The sequence below is a fragment of the Somniosus microcephalus genome, chromosome 22, assembly GCF_052327205.1.
Source record: "Somniosus microcephalus isolate GS21.2 chromosome 22, FLI_Smic_1.0, whole genome shotgun sequence".
Lineage (NCBI taxonomy): Eukaryota > Metazoa > Chordata > Chondrichthyes > Squaliformes > Somniosidae > Somniosus > Somniosus microcephalus.
In genome coordinates, this window is record NC_141008.1 from 28,892,894 (window position 1) to 28,916,293 (window position 23,400).

The following is a 23,400-nucleotide window of genomic DNA, read 5'->3' on the forward strand; positions in this document are numbered from 1 at the left end:
AAAATTCACATGCTGTCCCTGTCTAGTTTGCTTTCATTCTATTTAACTTTTTAACTGTTTAATTCCTATTTTTAAAACCACATTTTCTTACTTTTGTAATGCTGTAAATATTTTGTACTTGCATTTCTGAACCCCCTCAACTCTCTCTGAATTTGGAACTAGAAGCATTCCCTTCTGTAACACTGGTTTATACCACCACTTTTAAAAGCCAATTTTCTAGCCAACGAAATGCTTAGATTCAGAGATTAGCAAAGTCTCATCAGCAAAATTAACCATGGCGTGTACTTGCTGCTGATGTGTAAACTGGTCATTCGTCCCCACTGTCCAACCACATCTGGATGAATAAACTTCTGGTCAGGAGTCAGGAGGTTAAATAGTTCAAAAATAAGCCTTTATAAAGTAATGCGTACATCTAATAGAAGAAGTATGCAGTTGTATGTGGACGTGGCATCGTCATACTACATGCATTTTGGGGTTTTCAGATAAACTGCAACAAGTTCCAGAAGTAGAAGAAAGCAGGGATCACTTTTTCCAGCAACAATTCTTAGTGGTTGCTCTGCACAGCGTGAGCTGAATTTCCTCTCATTTCAAACCCACACCAGTTCCAAAGTGGCGTATACCATGCCAATGGATCAAATGTTAATTCAAGTCTCACATTTAAAGAGAACTATCCAACAGCAGAGCAGTAACATGAAATGATCCAACATTTTCTTCACTCAGGGTTTCTAAGCAATGTTCTGTGCAATGTCTGGAAATTGAGCAGGGAAGGTTGGGTAATCAATGAACATGAAATAAGAAGCAGAAAACAGAGTGCGTGTCCTCACTGGAGGCGTAAAACAGAGGAATGTGTAATGTTTCCTTGACAATTCACATAACATGATTAGATTTATACACTGTATTGGCCTTTTGTATCTTTTGAAGTCTTCATTGAAGCATGACAGCAGAGCAAAGGGAGGGAAGGGGCAGGGACAGGGAGGTAGCAGGAAGGGCGAGGGAAGCACAAGTGATTGGAGAAGATGGGAAGAGCCGAGGGCTACCTTTCTTCTCTCAATCCCCACCACAGACACTGGAGCCTTCATTTCCCAATATCACTTATGCCATACCACCTCCCACTTGAAAGGAAAGAAAACAAAATAGAAGTACAAGAGAGAGAGAGCAAAGCAAAAGAGAAAGAGAGAAATACAGAAGCAGAATAGGAGAAAGAAAGAAAGATATGAAGACAAACAGGTAAGAGCAAGAGCATATTCCCTGATACAAGGCGATTCCCTGACTTGTGCAATGTCACGGGAGATCAACTAGTACATAAATCAACATCTTATGCATACTGTGCACGTCCTGCAAGTGTCACATTTGCTTCCTGTAACACTTTTCCTGGTCATACATTATAAGGGTGTTCTCAATAAAGTAACACTTGAGCTGTATTCTCACTCAACAATCCACCCCTTCATCTTCCCTGGCTCCATCTATTTTTGACAACTACCACCCTCCTCTAACCTCCCTTTTTTCCCCCTCAAAGGTTCTCAAAGATGTCACCAATTCCCAGCACTGTGCCTACCTCTTCCAAAACTCCCTGTTCAAATCACTTCAGTTTGACTTCCGCCTTTCTCACAGCACTGACAATGCTCTGGCCAAAAACATGAATGACATCCTCTATGGCTGTACCAGTGTGTTTTCCACCCTAATTCCTTTTTTGAAAAGCTCTCTGCAGCATTTGATGCCGTTCAAGAAACCATCCTCCTCCGGTGCATCTCCTCTATTTGTCCAGCTCCATGGGACAGTGTGTATGATTCCACTATCTGTGCCCAAACCTCGAGTCACCCTCTTTCTCAACTACATGCTGCACCTCACAGATTTCATCCACAGTTAGGGTCAGATTATGGTCTGACAGCCTGTCCAACAACAAATCACAGACGAGACAAAACACCCTCCAAATGACTATCAGGAATACCAAAGCCATCCCTCACCTGAACCACTCTCGCAGGTTAGACTAGATCATGCAAAATCTTGCATCCTTTTTGGACCAGAGCTGAGCTTCAAACTCCACATCCTATTTAGCACCAATTTTGTTCTACCTCTGCAACACTGCCCATCTCAGTCCCTATGCCACTGAAACTCTTATCCAAGCTTTTGTCAAGTCCATAATTCTCAAATATCATTCTTGCTGGCCTTTCATCCTCCACAAACTCCAACTTGCCAAAAACTCAGCTACCTGTATCCTGTCCCACTTGCCCCTACAGTGGCTCCCTGCTCCCAAAATATTAAATTTAAAATTCTTATCTGTCATCAAATTCCTCCACAGCCTCACCGTACCAAATCTCTGCAACCACCTCAGCCTTGTATCCCCTACTGACTCTGGCCTTTGGTACAGAATTTGGTGGCATGCACGTCAGTGGCCTCGCTCCTACTCTTTGAAACACCATTCCTCTCGAAACCCCTCCACCTCTTCATCTCCCTCACCACCTTCAAAAGCCATCTTAAAACCCATCTCTTTGGCAATGTTTTGGTCATCATTCCTAATTTTCCCCCCAAATGACTCAGCACTGATTCCTTCGATTTTCTATTCCCAAGCCTCTGTAAAAGGAACTTGGGGCTATTTCTGCATTAAAAGGTACTTTGTAAATTCAAGTTATTGTATCTTTCGACCATGAGTAATGCCATGCAAGATCTTATATAAAAGATCGAGCTGAAGCTTGGCTATGATGCCCTTCACGCTGAAGTAACCAGCCAGAATTCACTGCCTATGCTCACACACAAATACTGATCTGGGATGAGGTACTGGAGAGGGACAATGGCCAAAAGATCATTTAAAAAAAACTTCTGAATAGAAGGTGGAATTACAGACAGAAAATCCCAAATTTTCTCTTGTACGGAAGACAATCCACGAGGAAAAGAAACAGCGTGGGTGGGGTGAAGGGGACTAAAGAGGAAATAAACACAGCCCTCCCCTTGCAGAACATTTGACCTGCACAGAAAACCAGAACCACAATATTTTTCCCTGCTCATTAGGCCCATTTTTAGAAGGTAAAATAATGTCAACAGTGATCTAAATTCCAGCATTGGGATGTATTTAACAGAAACAAGCAGCCGGGAACATACGTCACTACAAAGCACAGCTCTCCCACAGACCGAAGACGCCACATTTTATTGCTACTACAAAGCCAAGGCCAAAATATTCTCCTTACTTAAGTACAGAAACACGCACTCTCAAACATCCTCTTCAGCAGCAGCATCACAAGCCTTAATTAACTCCTGACTGCTCTCGGCTCAGCACATACACTCCAGTCGCCTACAATTTTGGCCACCTTCCACTAGAATCTCCAGTTTAAAATCCTTACCTCCACTCTCTTTATGACATTCAGGAACTGGCTTACAGGAGAAAAACTGGGAGGCTCCATGAATGTGGCATTAAAAACACATTTTGCTGTCAGGCCAGCAGCTGCAGTACGAGCGTGTGGGAGTGAGTTACTGAGCTCAGGCCGCAAGCAGATGATGATGACGTCATCACATATATTGATAACGTCACTGCTTTTATACAGAACGGTTTAAGGCATGTCGGAGTAGCAGAACCCATTTAATCTGTAAAATTTAAGCTTTTATTTTATAAATGCACTAGTTTCCCCCCATCTCTTCTATTTGATTTCTCGTCATATAATTTTATTTTCTTGCCAATTCTCACTTCTCCCTCACTCTTGAAGGTATCACCTCCTTCCTGGAGTCAAGCTCCAGTACCTCACCGAAGTGAGCTTCCAGGACATCACAGCGGAGCCTGAACCCCTCCGCTGATGTTCATGCACATGCACTTCCAGCAGGAGTTGTTGCATGGAAACGGTGTGTTCCCTAACCAGCAGTCAAAGAGGCCAATAGTGACACCCCTACAGCCAGCCAAACTGAGGTCAGCTAATAGTATGATTTAGCTTAACTAGCCAAGCATTGGAGGCCAGTTATAGAAACATAGAAGCAGGAGTAGGCCATTCGGCCCCTCGAGCCTGCTCCGCCATTTAATGAGATCATGGCTGATCATCCAAATTCAGTACCCTGTCCCTGCTTTCTCCCCATATCCCTTTAGCCTTAAGAAATATATCTAACTCCTTCTTGAATATATTTAATGAATTGGCCTCAACTGTCTTCTGTGGTAGAGAATTCCACAAGTTCACCACTCTCTGGGTGAAGAAATTCCTCATCTCTGTCCTAAATGGCTTACCCCTTATCCTTAGACTGTGACCCCTGGTTCTGGACTCCCCCGCCATCAGGAACATCCTTCCTGCATCTAGTCTGTCTAGTCCTGTTAGAATTTTATAAGTTTGAATGAGATCCCCTCATTCTTCTAAACTCCAGCGAATATAAGCCTAATCGACCCAATCTCTCCTCATATGTCATTCCTGCCATCCCAGGTATCAGTCTGGTGAATCTTCGCTGCACTCCCTCCATGGCAAGAACATCCTCAGATAAGGTGACCAAAACTGCACACAATACTCAAGGTGTGGTCTCACCAAGGCCCTGTACAACTGCAGCAAGACATCCTTGCTCCTGTACTCGAAACCTCTCGCTATGAAGGCCAACATACCATTTGCCTTCTTAACCGCCTGCTGCACCTGCATGCTTACCTTCAGCGACTGGTGCACAAGGACACCCAGGTCTCGTTGCACTTCCCCTTCTCCCAATCTATTGCCGTTCAGATAATAATCTGCCTTCCTGTTTTTGCCACCAAAGTGGATAACCTCGCATTTATCCACATTATACTGCATCTGCCCAATCACCCAACCTGTCCAAATCATACTGGAGTTTCTTGGCATCCTCCTCACAGCACACACGCCCACCCAGCTTTGTGTCGTCTGCAAACTTGGAGATATTACATCTAGTTCCCTTGTCTAGATCATTTATATTGTGAATAGCTGGGGTCCTAGCACCGATCCCTGCAGTACCCCACTAGTCACTGCCTGCCACACGGAAAAAGACCCGTTTATTCCAACTCTTTGCTTCCCGTCTGCCAACCAGTTCTCTATCCAAGTCAGTACCTTACCCCCAATCCCATGTGCTTTAACTTTACACGCTAATCTCTTATGCGGGACCTTATCGAAAGCCTTCTAAAAGTCCAAATACACCACATTCACTGGTTCTCCCTTAGCTATTCTACCAGTTACATTCTCAAAAAATTCCAGTAATTAGTCAAGCACGATTTACCTTTTGTAAATCCATGTTGACTTTGTCCAATCCTGTCACTGTTTTCCCAAGTGCTCTGCTATTACATCTTTTATAATGGACTCTCGCATTTTCCCCACTACCGATGTCAGAACCAAAGTACAGGAAACTTTGGTTTATCCGGAGGTTGTATGTCCGGAAACCTCGATCTACCGGCAGAAATCAGGAGCCGTTTTGTTAGGTTTTTTTTCTTCTCGTGGCTTTGTTTTCAACAGTCAGGCTCTGGAAAGTCTCTGAAGCTGTTGCTAAGCTACAGAGACGCTGCCAAGGTACGGGCCGACTGTTTACAAGCTGTTGCTAAGCAACAGTGTTTGTTGTCAGATACGGAGATGAAAACCTCCGTATGCTTCAACATTAACTTTGTATGTCCGGCAGTTTTGATAGATCGGCAACAGCTCGGTCCCGTCGGTGCCGGATATAACAAAGTTTCCTGTATGTATTTAATTGGTCTGCCATTTCTTTGTTCCCCGTTATAAATTCCCCTGATTCTGACTGCAAGGGACCTATGCTTGACTTCAATCTTTTTCTCTTCACATATCTATAGAAGCTTTTACAGTCAGTTTTTATGTTCCCTGAAAGCTTACTCTCATACTCTATTTTCCCCCTCTTAATTAATCCCTTTGTCCTTCTTTGCTGAATCCTAAACTGCTCCCAATTCTCAGCTTTGCTGCTTTTTCTGGCCAATTTATATGTCCTCTCCTTGGATCTTATGCTATCCCTAATTTCCCTTGTTAGCCACAGTTGAGTCACCACCTTTGTTTTATTATTTTTATGCCAAACAGGGATGAACAAATCCTGTAGTTCATCCATGCGATCTTTAAATGTTTGCCATTGCCTATCGACCGTCAACCCTTTAAGTAACGTTCCCCAATCCATCCTAGTCAACTCGCACCTCATACCATCGTAGTTTCCTTTATTTAAATTCAGGACCCTAGTCTCGGAGTCAAATATTTCACTCTTCATCTTAATGAAAAATTCTATCATATTATGATCGCTTCGCCCCAAGGGGCCTTGCACAACAAGATTGCTAATTAATCCTCTCATTACATAATACCCAGTCTAAGATGGCCTGATCTCTAGTTAGTTCCTCGACATATTGGTCCAGGAAACTATCCCGTATACATTCCAGGAATTCCTCCTCCACAGTATTGTTACTAATTTGGTTAGCCCAAACTATATGTAGATTAAAGTCACCCATGATAACTGCTGTGCCCTTATTGCACGCGTCTCTAATTTCCCATTTAATGCCATCCCCAACCTCAGCATTACTGTTTGGGGGTCTGTATACAACTCCCACTAACGTTATCTGCCCTACCCATACAGATTCCACATCATCAGAGCCAATATCCTTCCTTACTATTGTGTTAATCTCCTCTTTAACTAGCAATGCTACCCCATCTCCTTTTCCTTTTTGCCCTTCTTTCCTGAATATTGAATACCCCTGGATGTTGAATTCCCAGCCCTGGTCACCCTGGAGCCATGTCTCCGTAATCCCAATTATATCATATCCGTTTACATCTATTTGCGCAGCTAATTCATCCACCTTATTACGAATGCTCCTTGCATTAAGACACAAAGCCTTCAGGCTTTTTTTTAAATTTTTTATAAAAACACTCAGACTTTTTAAGAATTATTATTTACTGTGGCTGTGTTTGATTTAAACCCTTGATTTCTCTGACTGCCACTTTTGCTTTTCTCCTTCCTGTCTTTTGCTTCTATCCTTGCTTCCCTTTCCTCTGTCTCCCTGCACAGGTTCCCAACCCCCTGCCATTTTAGTTTAAACCCTCCCCAACAGCACTAGCAAACACTCCCCCTAGGACATCTGTCCCTGTCCTGCCCAGGTGCAAACCGTCCAGTTTGTACTGGTCCCACCTCCCCCAGAACCGGTTCCAATATCCCAGGAATTTGAATCCCTCCCCCTTCCAGAACCACATTTTTGCACAGAAAAATTCAATCATTTGCCCTCCATCATGCAAGCATTCAACGTGGCAAAGCTGTTATTTGTGACATATAACCTGGGCCTGTTCATATATCCGTCTCCCTCCTTCCACAAAACAAAACAGTACAAGTGCAGTAAAGTTACATGTACCTACAGCAAAAATCATCAATTGCTGTTTCATCGAATAGGGTGGTTTTGCTTCTCATCGGCCTTTTTCCACAGTGGTTGCTGGGCAGCGATCAGGAGCAGGAAGCTTGGTTAATTACCTCACCCCTCCCTAGCCCATTAGCCAAAGGTAGCAGTCATGCCATCATCCCAGCTGAGACCATCCAGCTGGGTGTACTGCCAGGCCACCAGTTAAGTGATTTTGCACATCTATATACTGGTGGCAATGAAACGCCTTTATTAGGCCACTATCACCTTATTCTATCAGCAGTGGTTATCCTACCTGACACTGTTCATACAAAAAAAAGGGAAGGAGGGAAAGGGAAGAGCTTCTAAACAAAATAAAACTTCGAGGCATTCATTACATCTTTGTTTTCTTGGCCTATACCGTGTGCTTTAATATAGGAAATCAACTAGAACACGTGAATCTTCCTTCAAATTCAACATCAGTATTACTAAAAGGCCCAGCAGCTTATCTAGATAAGTGTTTTTTTTTTTAAAAAGCATGACGACTCTGAATGATTGGTAACTTACCACGTGTGAGTTCCAGGAACTCAATTAAGTTTGGCTATTGATGAGCATGTGCTTGAGAGACCAGTGAAGAGAGAGATTCAGTACCTGTTGGCTATCTTGCCCCATGACCCAGCAACTCACTCTCGGGCTCATCAACTCTAAATGTTACCGAGGCCCAGGTCCATTCACTCCCAGAGCCGCAGCTTCTCCTCCCATTCCGTTCTGGGTCAATTCGACAGTTTCTTTCTCATCCGCACATTACGGTAAGTAAATGAGAGATGCCAAGTCATGCTAGCTTTTATCCTGTTTAGCACTACAAGTTTCCTTGGAGATTTTAGTGAAGGAATCTTCAAGACTGGAAGTAAGGCTTGGATTTTGATCGGCAGTAGCTCTCCCCCCCACCACCCCCCCCCAACCAGGCAAAGTCACCTCCCAAGTTTCCAACAAAACACACCAGGCAACTGGTGTGAGAATGGACCAGGAAATGCCACCATGGAAAGGTCATGGGATCCGGCTTCCTGCTCTAGATTCACCAAATGCACCTGCGTTGGTCAGTTTATTCTGAATGGAGCTTTAGGATTACACTAACGCCAGAGGACAGAATTGCTTCATACCCAGGGAGAGATAGGATACATATTGTGGCCATCAGCAGAGCCTTGAATTTGGCTCTAAATCGCCTTGGAAGGAGCGAGGAAAAAGGAGAGCAAGACGTATAGAAAGGATGAGAGACAATACACATACATATAAAAAGTATGAGAGAGAGAGAGAGAGATGAGTAGAGAAAAGAGAGTGGTAGAAACAAGAGTGGCAGACAAAGAATTAGAAAATGGGAGAGAAACTGAAAGATTTACAGAAAACAGAAAATGTTTATTTTTCCTCTGCAAGAACACAACAGATCAACTAGTTTCTATAATAAATTTTAACAAACTATAGCTATCCATCCTTTTTCAACTTTTATTTCCCTACGTGCGTTTATGTATTTTCTCCATGTAGTTCCCCAGAGACAATTTTACTTTTAACCCACCCCAACCCCAGATTTCAGTAGGTAGCACGATGGGCGTGGTGACCAAACAGACATTAGAACATTTTAGGGACAAAGGCAATTACACACAATTAGCCTGCTCCTTTTCACAGATAAATCCCCCCTATATCCACCTTCTCAGTGCGACATTTCCTCTGGAAATGAATCCAATTGTCTCTCTATGCTACGTTTCAATGGCCTTTTGTGGAGATATTCCACAATAAAACTTGCATAAAAGTTCCAGAAGTTTGTGAAAATGCAGACTTTTGAGCATATCTAAAGGATAAATCACGTGTCCTACTAATTACAGGTACACTATCCCTTATCCGAAAGCCTTGGGACCAGCTGAGTTTCGGTTTTCGGAATTCAGAAGGTATTAGTATAAGACTGGGAAATTTGTATTTAATATAAATTTTAAAAGTTCAGGCTACCTCTTGCGACTGTTGCGTGTCTCATTCCCCTTCCTGCTTCTCTGGAAAGCCGGATATCGGCTGACTCCTACTAAGCTGGTCCGCAAATCAGGTCGCCGGGGGGGGGGGGGGGTGAAAAGAATATCGGACGGGCCGCAGTTCAGGTTTGGGGGGGGGGGGGGGGAAGAATTTCGGACGGGCCGCAGTTCAGGTCGGGGGGGGGGGGGGGGGGAGAAAAGAATATCGGACGGGCTGCGGTTCAGGTCAGGTCCCGGGGTTTGGGGGGGGGGGGGAGAATATCGGACGGGCCGCTGTATTGTTGGGTTCACTCTCCCGGTACCTCCTTCACACTGCCCGGCTCGGCCTGCAATCTCCTACCCAGGAGGGAACTCTGTGACCCTCTGCCCTGCTCAGCGCAAGTCGTGCGCCACTCTGGTCATGTCGTGCGCACGACTTACGCTGAACGAAAAAACTTTCGGTTTTTAGAGGTTTTCGGAAGTTCGGATAAAGGATAGTCTACCGGTACTTATTCCACAATTGCATTGCCCTGTGGAGAGAAAGTTCCACCCGACATTCCCTCTCCCAACTTCCCAATGTTTAAACTGTGCGCTCTGGTATTTGAACTATTCACCAGTGAATGATTTGACCTGCATCAGTTTTGTCACTTGCTTCAGAATTTTGTCACTTCAATTAATTCTCCTCTTCTAAACATATGAACTTGCATTCCTTAATCTTTGCTCATAACTTACATTTCTGATACTAGGAATCACCTATATACAAGTCAGGCAGAGTTCTGAATCAGCCTGACTGAGGATGATCAAGATATTCTGAAACTACAGCCTAAACTACTGTTACTTTTATATTTCAGGATTGTATTTGATATTTCAGGATTGTATTTGAAAGTGTACATCAGGGACCTAGCGAAAAATGGAGGAGTGAGGAACAGAGCAAAAAGGATGTTGCCCTCCAACAGCAGAACATTTTCCAACCAGTGGTTTTAAACCACCTGTACCACTTAGAGTTTACATCTTGGAAGCATCAAAGCGAATAAATGCCACATTTCATTTTTTCTTGCCATTACACTGGGTAGGGAAAAATACTGATTAAAACGAGCTGTTACTGGCACTTAGTAAACATTACACCACGAGGAAATGCTACTCAGCAATCATCCGTTAGTGAGACTGGAAACAACAAAAAGCACTTTGCCAAGTGTCATTCCCTGGTCTTAACGCAATGGTAGAGCATTGTAGAAGTAGTTACATTGGCAAATAAATTGTGCCCCTACTTCTTCCCAAAGCAGTTGTAATTGGAAGAGTACAGTGCACACAACTGAATCAGAGGAATGAGAATGTGAACGCAACAGACCAAAGGGGAAAGGGGACAGTGTGTGTGCATGTGATTGGATTGAATGATACGGGGTGCAAACTTTATTAACACGTTCTCTGGACGTGGGGGCAGCTGGCAAGGCTGCATTTACAGCCCATCCCTAGTCCTTGAGGAGGTGATGGGCCTTTTCCTTGAACCACTGTAGTCCTCATGCTGATGGCGCTCCCGTAATGATGTTGGGTAGGGAATTCCAGCATATTGAACCAACGATGACAAAGGAACGACCGTTTATGCCCAAGTCTGGATGGTGTGTGACTGGGAGGGGAACGAGGACAAAGAACCAAAAGGATACAGTTTGTATATGTGGCCAGACCAAAGCATTTTGACAGGACCATCTGGTGTATTACATGTGACTGCATCAAATACAACAGTGGAGCAGTTAGTCACTAATTAGCCTTTTTAAAAGAACGTTATTAGTATTGCTCATTACTGAAGGCTAGACAACACTTCACATCTGGTACTTTACAAACCCATCCCTCAACTATCTGAACTAACAATTTAGAGTGCTTAATACAACAAAATCATTTGCCACCATTCAGAAACATTTCTGTTAATTGGAAAAAAACACATCACAATGAAAAAAACAGAAAACAATGAAATGCACAAACCCATCAAGCTCACGTGTGGATTTTCTTGGGGGTGGGGGAAAGAGGGCATCAGTGGGCTAGCTTGTTAAGAATGCCTCATCATTTTCCCAACAGATTTAAAGAGTAGCATTGGCTCCAAAAATGATCCAAGGCACACGACATCGAACTCTTGAAGGGTTGGGGCACGGATAAGAATCCTTGAGAGGACGGTAGCAGATAATACAGGTAAACAGCAAGGAAGCAGCCATACTCTGAACAGACACACAGCCAGCACTAATAGCACCATGACTCATGCAGATCGGACTGACGTAGCAGCTTACCTCATCGTCTTCAGTCCATTTAGGAGGCTGCATTAATTATCAAGAAATTCATATTAACATCTCAAACCACTGCTGTGCTGGGATCAGTCTGGGAGATTGGCGTTTGTTAAATTACAACACCTCAGTCCAAGCAAAGTAAAAACCTCTCCCCCACCCCTGCCGCAACCCGATGATTAAAAACATACAAATGGCTCAACTAGCATAACCAGCTTCTAACTGATATCATAGACCAGAGGCTTTCCGCTTTGATTCCTAGTCTATGGCAAGTTGCTCTTAGCCGGGGCAGAAGTTAGGGCATTACACCTGGCCTCAGTGCCCAGGTTAAGTAACAAGGACCAGGGGTTCCTGATCCCGATTGCTAGCCAATGATGAAAAGTTCACATGCAAATACATCAAAGCCAGGATAAGGTTCAACTCGAATGTTCTTCCATCAAATAACCTGTCAATATTCACTGTCTACACACTTGGGAACGGTACTGGCAGATACCCAAGGCCTGTGGAACTCTACCCCAGCACTTCAATAGAGGACATATTGGAGCATTAAACAGGAGTACTAGCGTAGACCAAACACATTATGGGACATTTTCATGCATTTGGCTACGAAAGAACAATTACATGGCTCTGCAACCTACCTCTAACCCCACTATGTGCATGAAAGCCATATTATATTCCAGCCCTATGTGGCACTATTGAACTTAACCTTGCTGCCTTCTGCTGCTTTTAACCTGGCAAGGCAGCTGACAAAGCATCACTAAAAACTTTGACCTTGCAGTTTGCATCAAGGAATTTCAGGCTTACAAGCTACACTGACAATACCACTTTATGCAGGTGCATGCAGGCAATGAAACTTCTCCCACTCTTGCTCCAAGGAAAATCCAATCACTTTGTGGAGTGGAATTCATATTGGAACGTATCTAATGAGAGAATCTGCTTACAAACCATGGTCCCACTGCTCCACATCACAAGCTGGGGGCAAACATGTTCTCACTTGATGCCAAGGTCTGCCTTTCTGGAACAACATCACTGGATCGCAATCAGGAGAGGGAACACTTGGACCATTTCCCATCCCTAACCCCAGAGTAAGACAAACCATGGCACTCCAGCTAAAATCAGCACAAACTGGGGAACCGAGCCACAGATCTTTCACATCTGTCTGGCTCAGCTACTCACTGGACAAATTTACTGAACCAACAACTTCTGTTGCAATGGGTAGATACCCAGATTCAAGTCCTGTTCAGACCAAGGAGATGAAAACCTCCTTTCTCTGCAGACTTCTACCTGAAGCGAGTCTCCTAGTGGATAAAACGGCACAGAACAGCCACTAAGCTGGGCACTAAATCTCAGTCAAGGCCACAAAGGGTGAATGGTGCTGAAGTAGAAACATGTCACACTGTTGCAGCGTGCTCCAGTGAAGTTGAAGCCAAGGCACTTTGCTGGGAAAAAAAGAGTAGAAAGCGCTTTACTCTGTACCTAGCTGTGCTATGCCTGAACTAGGAGTGTACAAAATGTAACATTTCTCATAACAGACACTTTCACCCCAAGCACAAAATTCACCCAAATATTTGTTTGAGAAATGCAAGCTTGTTACCTTGTACGGAGAGAGCAAGAAGTCACTGAATTTACTGGGCAGCGAATATTTCTGTACAAGTGTGTCTTCCACCACCCAGGGTGCATTTTCTCCCATCCCCATCCGCATCGAATTGTGCCTGATGAAATAGCGCAGGATTTCCTTGTTTGGCGGCCGCTCCGAACGGATGAGACTTTCAGCTGGTACGTTACTAATTATCTAGAGCAACAAGAAAAGCACTGACTTTATTCAAATGAAACTTTAAAAAGTTTACACTCAGCGTGGGTTTTTGTAGAGGATATGCATCAGGACAATGCTGGATTAAGCAAACTGAACTAACTAAACAAATTAAGCTACTTGGTCAAATCAGCCTGTTGAACCAAACATGGTGTCATACTGAACTATACTACAACTAGCATTTATATAGTGCCTTTAATGTAGTAAAACATCCCAATGCACTTCATAGGTACGTTAAACAAAATTTGACACCAAGCCACATAAGGAGATATTAAGACATGGAAAGTTTTAAAGGGGTAGCGAGGCGGAGAGGTTTGGGGAGGGAATTCCAGAGCTTAGGGCCCAGGCAGCGAAAGGCACGGCCGCCAATGGTGGAGCGATTAAAATTGGGGATGCGTAAGAGGCCAGAAATGGAGATCTCAGAGGGTTGTGGGGCTGGAGGAGATTACAGAGATAGGAAGGGCGAGGCCATGGAAAGATTGAAAACAAGGATGAGAATTTTTTAATCTAGTAGTTTCCGGACTGGGAGCCTGGGGTGATGGGTGAACGGGACTTTGTACGTCTTAGGATATGGGCAGCAGAGTTTTGGGCGAATTCAAGTTATGGAGGGTGGAAGATGGTAGGCTGGCCAAGAGAGAATTGGGATAGTCAAGTCTAGACTATACAGATGAGGAATTCAGCTTGGACCTGGGACGAACTTGATCTCAACCAATACAGCACTTGGGATGCGACAACACCCCTCGGTGCCAGAGCTAGGTTAGGGTGGTGTGGCAGTTAGCTACAGTCCAACTCCTGAAAGCAGCCCACTGACTCCTGCTTAAATAAAAAACCTAGTCTGTCTGGGTGTCAAGATCATGGTTGGCACGATACCTTTCACATTCAATATCTAGCGCTCACAAAGAGTGGCCACTTGGGAAAGGTACAGGAGGGCTCCTGGCCCTTGTGTAACAGTACCCAGAGACTGAGCGTTTCCCAGGAGAGACTGCGAATGCCCATTTTGCTTTAAAACAGCAAGCAATCCAGTGAGCACGTAAATGGTTATTGCGAACCTCACATTTAGCCTGTTTGTTATTACAGCCACAGAAGCAAGATTTGTTCAAGTCTATGAAAATTGCTGGTGAGCATTCTCCTAGAATATAGCCAGTGATGCAAATGTAGTGCCCGACCATCATCCAGTGTCAGGATATCAGTGAACAAGGTGGCAAGAGCTGGCAACTACTAAATGCTGGGCAAATAAGTGACAAAAAATGGCAACAACAGATCACAGGAGTCACACCCAGCATGGAAGGCATGATACTTCTAATTCGTGGAGGCTATGAAGCAGACATCATCGAGCCAAGAAGGAATGATAAAAGTTTGAAAGGTTAAGATTAAAAGATTAAAATTATTAAGTAATGACACTCCAAGGCTGGTTCTGATCCAAATTACATTCTGGGCCCAGAAGTAGCTGGGCGTATTAACATGCAGATCTGCCTCACTACCTCTCTTTCCTCCTTTAAGACGCTCCTTAAAACCTACCTCTTTGACCAAGCTTTTGGTCACCTGCCCTAATTTCTCCTTATTTGGCTCAGTGTCAAATTTTTTGTCTTATAATACTCCCGTGCAGCACCTTGGGATGTTTTACTACATTAAAGGCACTATATAAATACAAGTTGTTGTTGTTATGAACTACACGGCACCCACCCCGCCAATGTGCCGTTAATGCAGGAGCCTAGTTTCAGAATAATTTTGTGTTCAGATTCCATCTCATGTCAGTGTTGCCAATATCACATCCCATCTAGGTTTTGGAAACTGTCATGTTTCTTCACCCTCCTTCACTGTTGCATTATGTACAGTCTCAGTTTTATTTTGACATCTGAAAGTCTTAAGATTTTTTTTTTAAACTAGAAATGAGAGGTTGAAAATGAGTTTAGGCAGTCTCAATTGAGTTCTTAGCAGATCTAGACCTACAGCACAAAACTGCCCCGAACTGGGAAATCTCAGTCAGAGGACATGCTGGCTGGTTTGGAAGACTGACAAAGCGTGCACTGCTGCAGTAAGAGATGCTCTTTTGAGGCTAGGATTAAAATCCATTTTAGGGAAAGAGTAGTGGGAGCTTTACTCTGTATCTAACTGCTAGAATGGATTTGGAATGTTCAATGCTGCTACAAGGGGTCTGAAATGGGGATTATTCCAGTCACTGGTATGAACACCCCAGACCTTGATGAGCATAAAATTCCCTCATTTCCTCACCCCGCCCCTCCTAAAAAAGTGAAGTTAAAACTAGTACAGACTTTATAGAACTTCTGGTAATTTACTCACAACACTTACAGTACTGACATCAGCATCCTTTAAAGTGAATGTCACCACATGTTGACTACAAAATGACTTCAACAACATACGAAAACATCCAGACAGGAAAGATCGGCGAGTCCATCTAGCCTATCCCATACAGTTGTGATGCCTTATGCATCAGGTCAAGAGACTCCCTATCACTAGGTGCCATTTCATCTCCTGGGACTGCCTTTAATCATTGTTGGGTATAAACCAACCTATCTACACATGGAAAAAATTCTACAGATTGATCAACAGTCGATGATCAAAGAAATTCAATTGAAAAGTCCGTTTTATTTCTCACTTTGTCCTCATCCTTCAGTTTCACATCGTATTTGTAGGGTAGAAATTTCGGATGAACCCATTTCTTCTCTTCCTTCTTGAGGCTTGTAGGCAGCTTCCGCGGTGAGCGCCGAGCTCGGTCACCTGGTGAGCACAATATAGCCATTGTTAGTTATTTTAGTGCCGACTGCTCAGTTGCCTCAATGCAGACGAGATACTGGTGAGAACACAGGCACTTGCATTGCTGCATGCATGCAAAAAGCCAAATCAAACTAAACAAAAAGGCAAGAAAGCCCACTAGTTTTAAAGCCTTACACAGTCCTATTTGTAGGGTTCTACCATGCTGTTTGGAATGGAATGAGAATAATCACAACTTTTATCTGCACTCAACAGCCTGCTGCCTACACCTGTAAGAGAACAGCTCCACTGATTTGTAAGCCAAATGCGTCATCAAGCAGAAGCATAAATCAGCACCATTCGCCCAGAGGCGAAACCCAAAGCACCAAGTTTAAAACTCAAAAGGTTCCAATTTTAGCCCTCGTTCTGAAACACCAATTTGCAGTCCTTGACTGGATTACAAGCTTAAATTTAGCACAGACTTTGGCAGATTTAGAAAATCTCCTGTCTCCCTGGTATTTTCAGCTCATGAACCCATAACTTTGAAAAACACTAATAGCAAAGGTTCTCAACTTCAGGGATTACTAAACTAAAACACCTAAATCCAACAAAAATAATTGAATACTTCAGCGTTTGCCCTGTTGCCCCACTCCCCCTCTCCTCATGCTCTCTACCCTTTCTTACATTTTGCAGTGAGACACAAATCCTGCCTCTGCTGGATCTCAGAAAGATCTATCCACATAGTCCCATTTCCCTGCCCTTTCCCCATACCCTTATATGTTTTTCTTCTACAAATATTTATCCATTCCTTTTTAAAAGCTACTATGGATTATTTTTTCCACCATGTATCCTGCTAGGGCATTCCAAGTTCCCAAATATTCTCCCAACCTCGCCCTCCCTTTAGATCTTAAATTTATGCCCTCTTTGTTACAGAATCCTTGGAAAAAAGTTGCCCCCTTTTAGAGTTGTCGAGGCAAATGAATGGCTTGGCATGAAAGAGCTTCTCAGTGGCTGCTTTGAAAATAGAAGAGGAGATCTGAGAGTTTGATTTGAAATCAGAAGAGATAGTATAGTTTTACTTTATCAAAGCCCCTCAATTTTGAGCACCTCTATTAAATTCTTTGCTCAAATTAAAAAGTTCCAGTTACTCTACTCTCCCCTCATAACAAGGCACATCATCTCTGGTATAATTGTAGTAAATCTCTTCTGCACCCTCTTCATAACATCCTTCCTAAAAGTAACCAATACTGGACACAATATTCTAACTAGGGACTAACTAACCATTTGTATCAGTTAAACACTACCTCTGCTTTTATACTCCTATTTATAAAACACTAGCTGGGGAACCCCGCGTTGAGAGGGCAATTTTGGGGCGCGAGGGCAATTTTGGGGCGTTTGGTCTCCCTGTCATGTCCTCTCCCTGTCCTATCCCTCCCTCCCCTCTCTCCCTCCCCTCCCCTCTCTCCCTCCCCTCCCCCTCCCCCCACCCCTCCCCCGCTCCCCCACTCCCCTCTGTCCCTCTCTCCGGCCCCTCCCCCTGCCTAGCGAGCCCCGCGTTGCGAGGGCAATTTTGGGGCGTTTGGTCTCCCTGCCCGTGTGTCCCCCCTCTCCCTGTCATGTCCTCTCCCTGTCCTATCCCTCCCTCCCCTCTCTCCCTCCCCTCTCTCCCTCCGCCCCCTCCTCCCCTCTGTCCCTCTCTCCGGCCCCTCCCCCTGCCTAGCGCCTGAGGTCCGGTGCCGTTGCTGAGGTCCCCCGCGTATCGCGCGGCTGATGGACGGCCGCTGCGTGCGGGCGGGCGGCGCATGCGCGGTGAGTGCGGGCGGCGCATGCGCGGTCAGTGCGAGCGGCCCGCGGGAGCCGGCAAGGCCGTTAGCGAGCGGGAAACTTCGGGCGGCGCGCCCGCGCTCCGTCCGCGACACCTGAGAGGGGGAAGTAGAGAGAGACAGAGAGGGAAGAGGAGAAGGAGAGAGAGGGAAGAGGAGAGAGGGAAGAGGAGAAGGAGAGAGAGGGAAGAGGAGAAGGAGAGAGAGAGAGGGAAGAAAGAGAGAGAGAGAGAGAGAGAAATTTTTTCAGCTTCAGGCCCCGAGTCCCCCCTGCGCGAGGGTGAGGAGGAGGGGGGGGGGGGGGGGGTTGCTAAACACAATATAAAACTCAAATAAATTGTTAATTAATTGCCTAACACATAATTGAAATATTTACCTTAGTTCCCTAACACACAGAAAGTGTGGGGGAAAAAATCGTGGAAAATCAAGATGGCGGCCACTCACCTCGGTTCAGAAGGATAAGGCCCGCCCACACACGCACCGATTGGTCGACCGGTCAGGTCACCGAAGCGTAGGATTGGTCAATCGTCGAGTCACTCGACACTCAACTGTAGGAAGACCTCAACGTCACACGGTCGCTAATGAGATGCTAATGAGCGGAACGCTGAACGTTTTTGGGATACCGCGGGCGGGATTTTTGTCCGGCCGAAACGTAAATACGCCTATGACCGGTCCGGAATCGCAAGCTTTCTTTTGAGGCGACGCGCGCGTCGGTACGCTCTGTAACTTCCAAACGTATAGAGACCAGGCGGACAGACAGACAGACAGAAGAGCCGCTTTATATATATATAGATGGGATCTCTTTTTATAAATCAACTTATTCACCTCATCTTCCCACTTTTAAAGCTCTCTGAATCCCCAAATCTCAATGCTGCACTCCTTTTAGAGTTTGAGGGAAATGAATGGCTTGGCATGAAAGAGCTTCTCAGTGGCTGCTTTGAAGAGGTGAGAGTTCGATTTGAGATCAGAAGAAATAGTGAGGCCAAGGATGTTGTTGATGGTTGAAGAACAGAGGCTGCAGCCTAATGTTAAGAGGTGGCAACTGATTAGACTTGCAAAGGACATAGAGAAATTGTGTCTTTGAAAAATTGAAAAACAAGATTTTCATTACCATGGGGCAAAATGTTCAAGATTTAGCCATTGTACTGAGAGAAGGCTTGAGTTTGTGAACAGACTTTGCAACTTGAAGGAAATTCATGAATGTAGAATGGAATCATTAGTAAAATGGAATAGGGTTTATGGAGTGCCAAGGTCATGAAAGAAAGAAAGACTTGCATTTATATAGAGCCTTTCACGACCACCGGACGTCCCAAAGCGCTTTACAGCCAATGAAGTAATTTTGAAGTGTAGTCACTGTTGTAATGTAGGAATTCATTAATACAAAGAAACAGTGAAAAGAGGGGACAGAGTCCTAAGGACTCCCAAGTTAATAGAAAAAAATGCTGCCAATTCTCCCCCTACCACTTCTCTATGCTTGTCCACTCTACTATACACATAATGTGACTGAACACGTACTGGTGTTGCTCTCTCTCTTGTTCTCCTCAACTTTGTTGCAGACTTCCATACCAAGGCTCTCTTGCGCCACCTGACTGGAGTTCTCCTTGTCACTGGAAGGCGAGTCGCAGGATCCATCAGTTTTCTTCTCGGAAGATAATTCTTCCTTCAGTTCCAGAGGATGGACTTTTACCACCACCACTGGAAGGATTTTGTTTTCCCCAACCTAATAGGCAAGAAGAAAGTCATTTATTTGGGTTAACTTTTAATTTTACAATATTTACACACATCCATGTTATAAATAAAAACATTGCTGCTGGCAGCAGAATTACTAACATTAGTATTTGACAACCAAATGCAAATATAACTAATACAATAGCAAAATACTGCAGATGCTGGAAATCTGAAACAACAGAAAATGCTGGAAATACTCAGCAGGCCAGGCAGCATCTGTGGAGAGAGAAACAGAGTTAACGTTTCAGGTCTGATGAAGGGTCCCAGACCTGAAACGTTAACTGTTTCTCGCTCCACGGATGCTGCCTGGCCTGCGGAGTGTTTCCAGCATTTTCTGTTGTTATTGCAAATATAACTAATTTGTTTTACAAAAGGACTCTCCAATGGCAATTAAACCCAGGTTCCAGAGATGAAAGAGCAATAATCACCTCCACCACCTAGTCAATCCTCATCTCTTTTTCCAACATATTGATATATATAATTTTATCCTCTATTCCAAAGATCTTTTGATTATTTCATGATCTGATTTGCTGAATTCTAGTATTTCTCTTCACACGCCGTAGGAGGCAGTGGCTCAGGGAAAGGTGCAGCTTCACTATGTCGAAGTGGCTGTTCTTCACGGAGGCTTGTACAGTGAATGCTGGCATGCCTTCCATCTATGGAAGGCCCATCACAGCCAAGCAGTATCTTGCCTACATCTGGTGTCCATAAAAGTGCCCTTTTCAATGGGGCACTGGTCAGCAATCAGGACTTTAGATCCAGCTTGATTTTTTTCTACATCAGCCCAGGGACCATCCAGAGATCAGCAAAAGCACCACAGCTTAGGGATTAAACCTGAAGCTTATGGTTCAGATCAGGAAATGTAGTTACCCACGAAGCCATTATGGAAACATTTTTCAAGCTTGTACAAAATATCTTCCAAGACTGACCTGGAATTCGCAGTGCTCTCCAATAGCAAACTTGGTCATGATCTCCATCCATGTTTTGTCAACTAGTTTGTCTAGGGACACTGTATTGTGATGGACCAGTTCCAACACAGGCTGTTCAAACCACACTGGATACTCCTCCTTTAGCCTGCAAAGAGCAACAAAGCAGAACAAGGTAAAAATGCTACATAAATATAATCATAAATTAACACAACAGCAATTTAGACTGGGTTCAAAGGAACTAGTTATTAGCAGTGTTCCCTCTAATTTTTTGGGGGGCCACGTGACACCTTTAACAGGCTGCGTGGCCCATTCAAAATTCAGCGCATGCATGGTTTTTCAATTTAAAAGCTGGTGAACCGGCTGCGCGGGACCTCCAAGTGCTAAAGGGAACATTGGTGATTAGGCATGCCCTGGGCACAACAAAAGATTCCCAAACATCGAGTCCCATCTAATTTTGCTTCTATAGGAAAAGGTACAACCCTCCCCCCAAAACACACTTCCAGAACAAGAACGCCCCACTTTCCTAAACTTACAAGAACATGCTCAATTGCTCCCCCTTTCTAGATTAACGCTTGCTTATTTCATGCAAGAAGTCTCCATGACAGCAAGAGCTCATGCTGCACTCAACCAGTAGATGGGGCCTAACTGTGAAAGTATCCAGTGGCAATACCAGTAAAAGTTACTAATCTGATTCACACCACTACCGTCTCCTGTTGGAACACTGCTTTCACATCCTTATTAAAAATGTAACCAACCCTTTGTCTGAACTCCTCCTCCTTTCCTGAAAGTACAAAGTCCTGTTGACAATCCACCAACAAACCTCTGGGATCTCACGAGGTCAGCTAACCATTCTTCATGGGCGATTCCAGTCAAAAGTCGGAGCGTGGAAGGCATCCGAGCGAAGTCTGATCCTATCTTTACCCAACATTCCCATACATCCACACAATCACATTTTCCAACAGTGGTCACTGAACAACAATCAGAAGCAGGAACCCTGGCTGATTTCCCTCCTAGTTCAAGGGCACTGGTGCCAAATTGTTACAGCATTATTGTGTATTTCATCTGAATTCCACAGTAATTCATTAGCAGTAACAAAGCCTCCAACTGCCATGAAATCACTGTACAAGCCACATTGTAATGCAACCTGACCCTGTTGTTTTAAACTGTCCAGGGGTGCAAATTGCAAGTCACTTTCACACCAGCACAATCAAGACTTGACAGCACCAAAAACTTTCCCCCGGTCCAAACGAACCACCACCAGAGAGGACCATTTTGACAGTATTGCTCAGTGTTGTAATTAAGATTTAAGTGTAAAAGTGCAAAATGTGAAACAACTGGATTGGAGATCAGCCTTCCAAACGTATTTTGTGCCGGAGGAGAGTATTTTGAGCTACACCACAGGATGAAGTACTGGTTGCTACTTGCATGTCAGCGGCAAAAGCAATGAGATGATGTATGAAGAAACATTCCACAAGTCTTGAATTGATACATTGAGGTGCACTGGTTGAGTATTGAACCTGCATGCTAAATAAACCTACTGACAAAACAAGTGTTACTGCCAAACACCCCCCCATACTATAAAATCTGTTCTTAAACAAACATTGACTAATGAATGCCATTTTTAATGAGGTAATAGTAGATAGATATTTTTTTTCTTAAGACATACAGGAAACTTTCTGGTATCCGGCACCGACGGGACCGAGCTGGTGCCGTTAGAGCAAAACTGCCGTAGAAACCAGCGCTAATGTTAAAACATACGGAGCTCAGAGCTCCGTGTGAAGCAACAAACCCTGTTGCTTAGCAACAGCTTCAAAACAGTCAGCGCAGCTTGCAAGCGTCTAGCTGAAGCTGTTGCTTAGCTACAGAGACGCTTGCAGAGCCAGGACTGGAGAAAAGCAGCAACGAAAAGAAAAAAAATTATCTGAACAGACTCCTGAATTTTGCCGGTATAGAGCTTTCCGGACATTTAACCTCCGGATAAACAAAAGTTTCCTGTATTTCATAATTTAAAAAGTATGCGAACTATGTATCGCCATAATCACTGCTGTTTTTAAGCACATTCTCCCTCCCCACCTCTCAATATAAAGCCATTTAAAGTATTAACCATCAACTTCTCCCTCTCCTGAAGATAGAAGGGGTGGAAAATGGGTGGCAGCGGATTGGCTGCCAGAGAAACCCCAGATTTTCCTTTCCGTTAATTCCAATGCAAAAGAAAATTGGTCGGGATGTACAACTGATCCACTACCGTCTGTTTTCAATCACTGTCAAAAGTTAAAATCAGCCAAATTGATTTGTGCTGATGTAAGTTTTTAATGGCTACCAGCAGCCCTCTGGCACCTTGCCCAAGTGCCCCCCCACCCCAGTGTGATAGCCTACAGAGTGCCAACAAACTATTCCCCCATTTTGGGGGGGGGGGGGGGGGGGGGGTATGACAGAAGTTAATCTGTTCAAATACATACTTACCATAAACAGTCTCAGGGTGATAGTCAGGATCCTGGCTGATTTCCACCCCGTCCCCATCCCCACACATTTCAGGGACATTGAGGCCACTTATTGAGTCCTAACTACTATCCTGTCTGAGATTGGATCATTCAGCTAAACTAGAAATCAAAGCTGGCACTTTGTGTTCTGCATAGCTCAGTGTTAATAAAGGCAGTACCTTCAACCATTGAGCCATCAAGCAATCCTTGAACCCAACTCTCAATTTATTCCTCTTGAAGCAATATCTCCAGTTTGCACAGGTGCAGTTTTGAGGTTACCAATGACTATTTTGGTTGTCTAGCTCTTCTGTTTTGCCAAACTTACCTGCAACTGAAGTCACTGCACTTGAAATAAAAACTGGGATGGGAAAATTGGAAAACCTG

The 23,400-nt window shown here is 44.2% G+C and overlaps 1 protein-coding gene across 3 annotated transcripts in view; it reads right to left on the reverse strand.

The window, feature by feature from the left end:
* The window catches only part of baz1b (bromodomain adjacent to zinc finger domain, 1B), an 83,066-nt gene that overhangs the window by 51,042 nt on the left and 8,624 nt on the right, over window positions 1-23,400 (reverse strand). The window contains exons 3-7 of one of the 3 annotated variants that reach the window (XM_085964339.1): window positions 20,537-20,681; window positions 19,446-19,599; window positions 15,962-16,083; window positions 13,129-13,326; window positions 11,541-11,567 (exon numbers count right to left, since the gene is read on the reverse strand). In XM_085964339.1, the coding sequence (XP_085820465.1) occupies window positions 11,541-11,567; window positions 13,129-13,326; window positions 15,962-16,083; window positions 19,446-19,599; window positions 20,537-20,681 (646 nt within the window). Of the gene's footprint in view, window positions 1-11,540; window positions 11,568-13,128; window positions 13,327-15,961; window positions 16,084-19,394; window positions 19,600-20,536; window positions 20,682-23,400 lie in introns of all 3 variants that reach the window. The other 2 variants (XM_085964337.1, XM_085964338.1) reach the window with 2 other exon arrangements.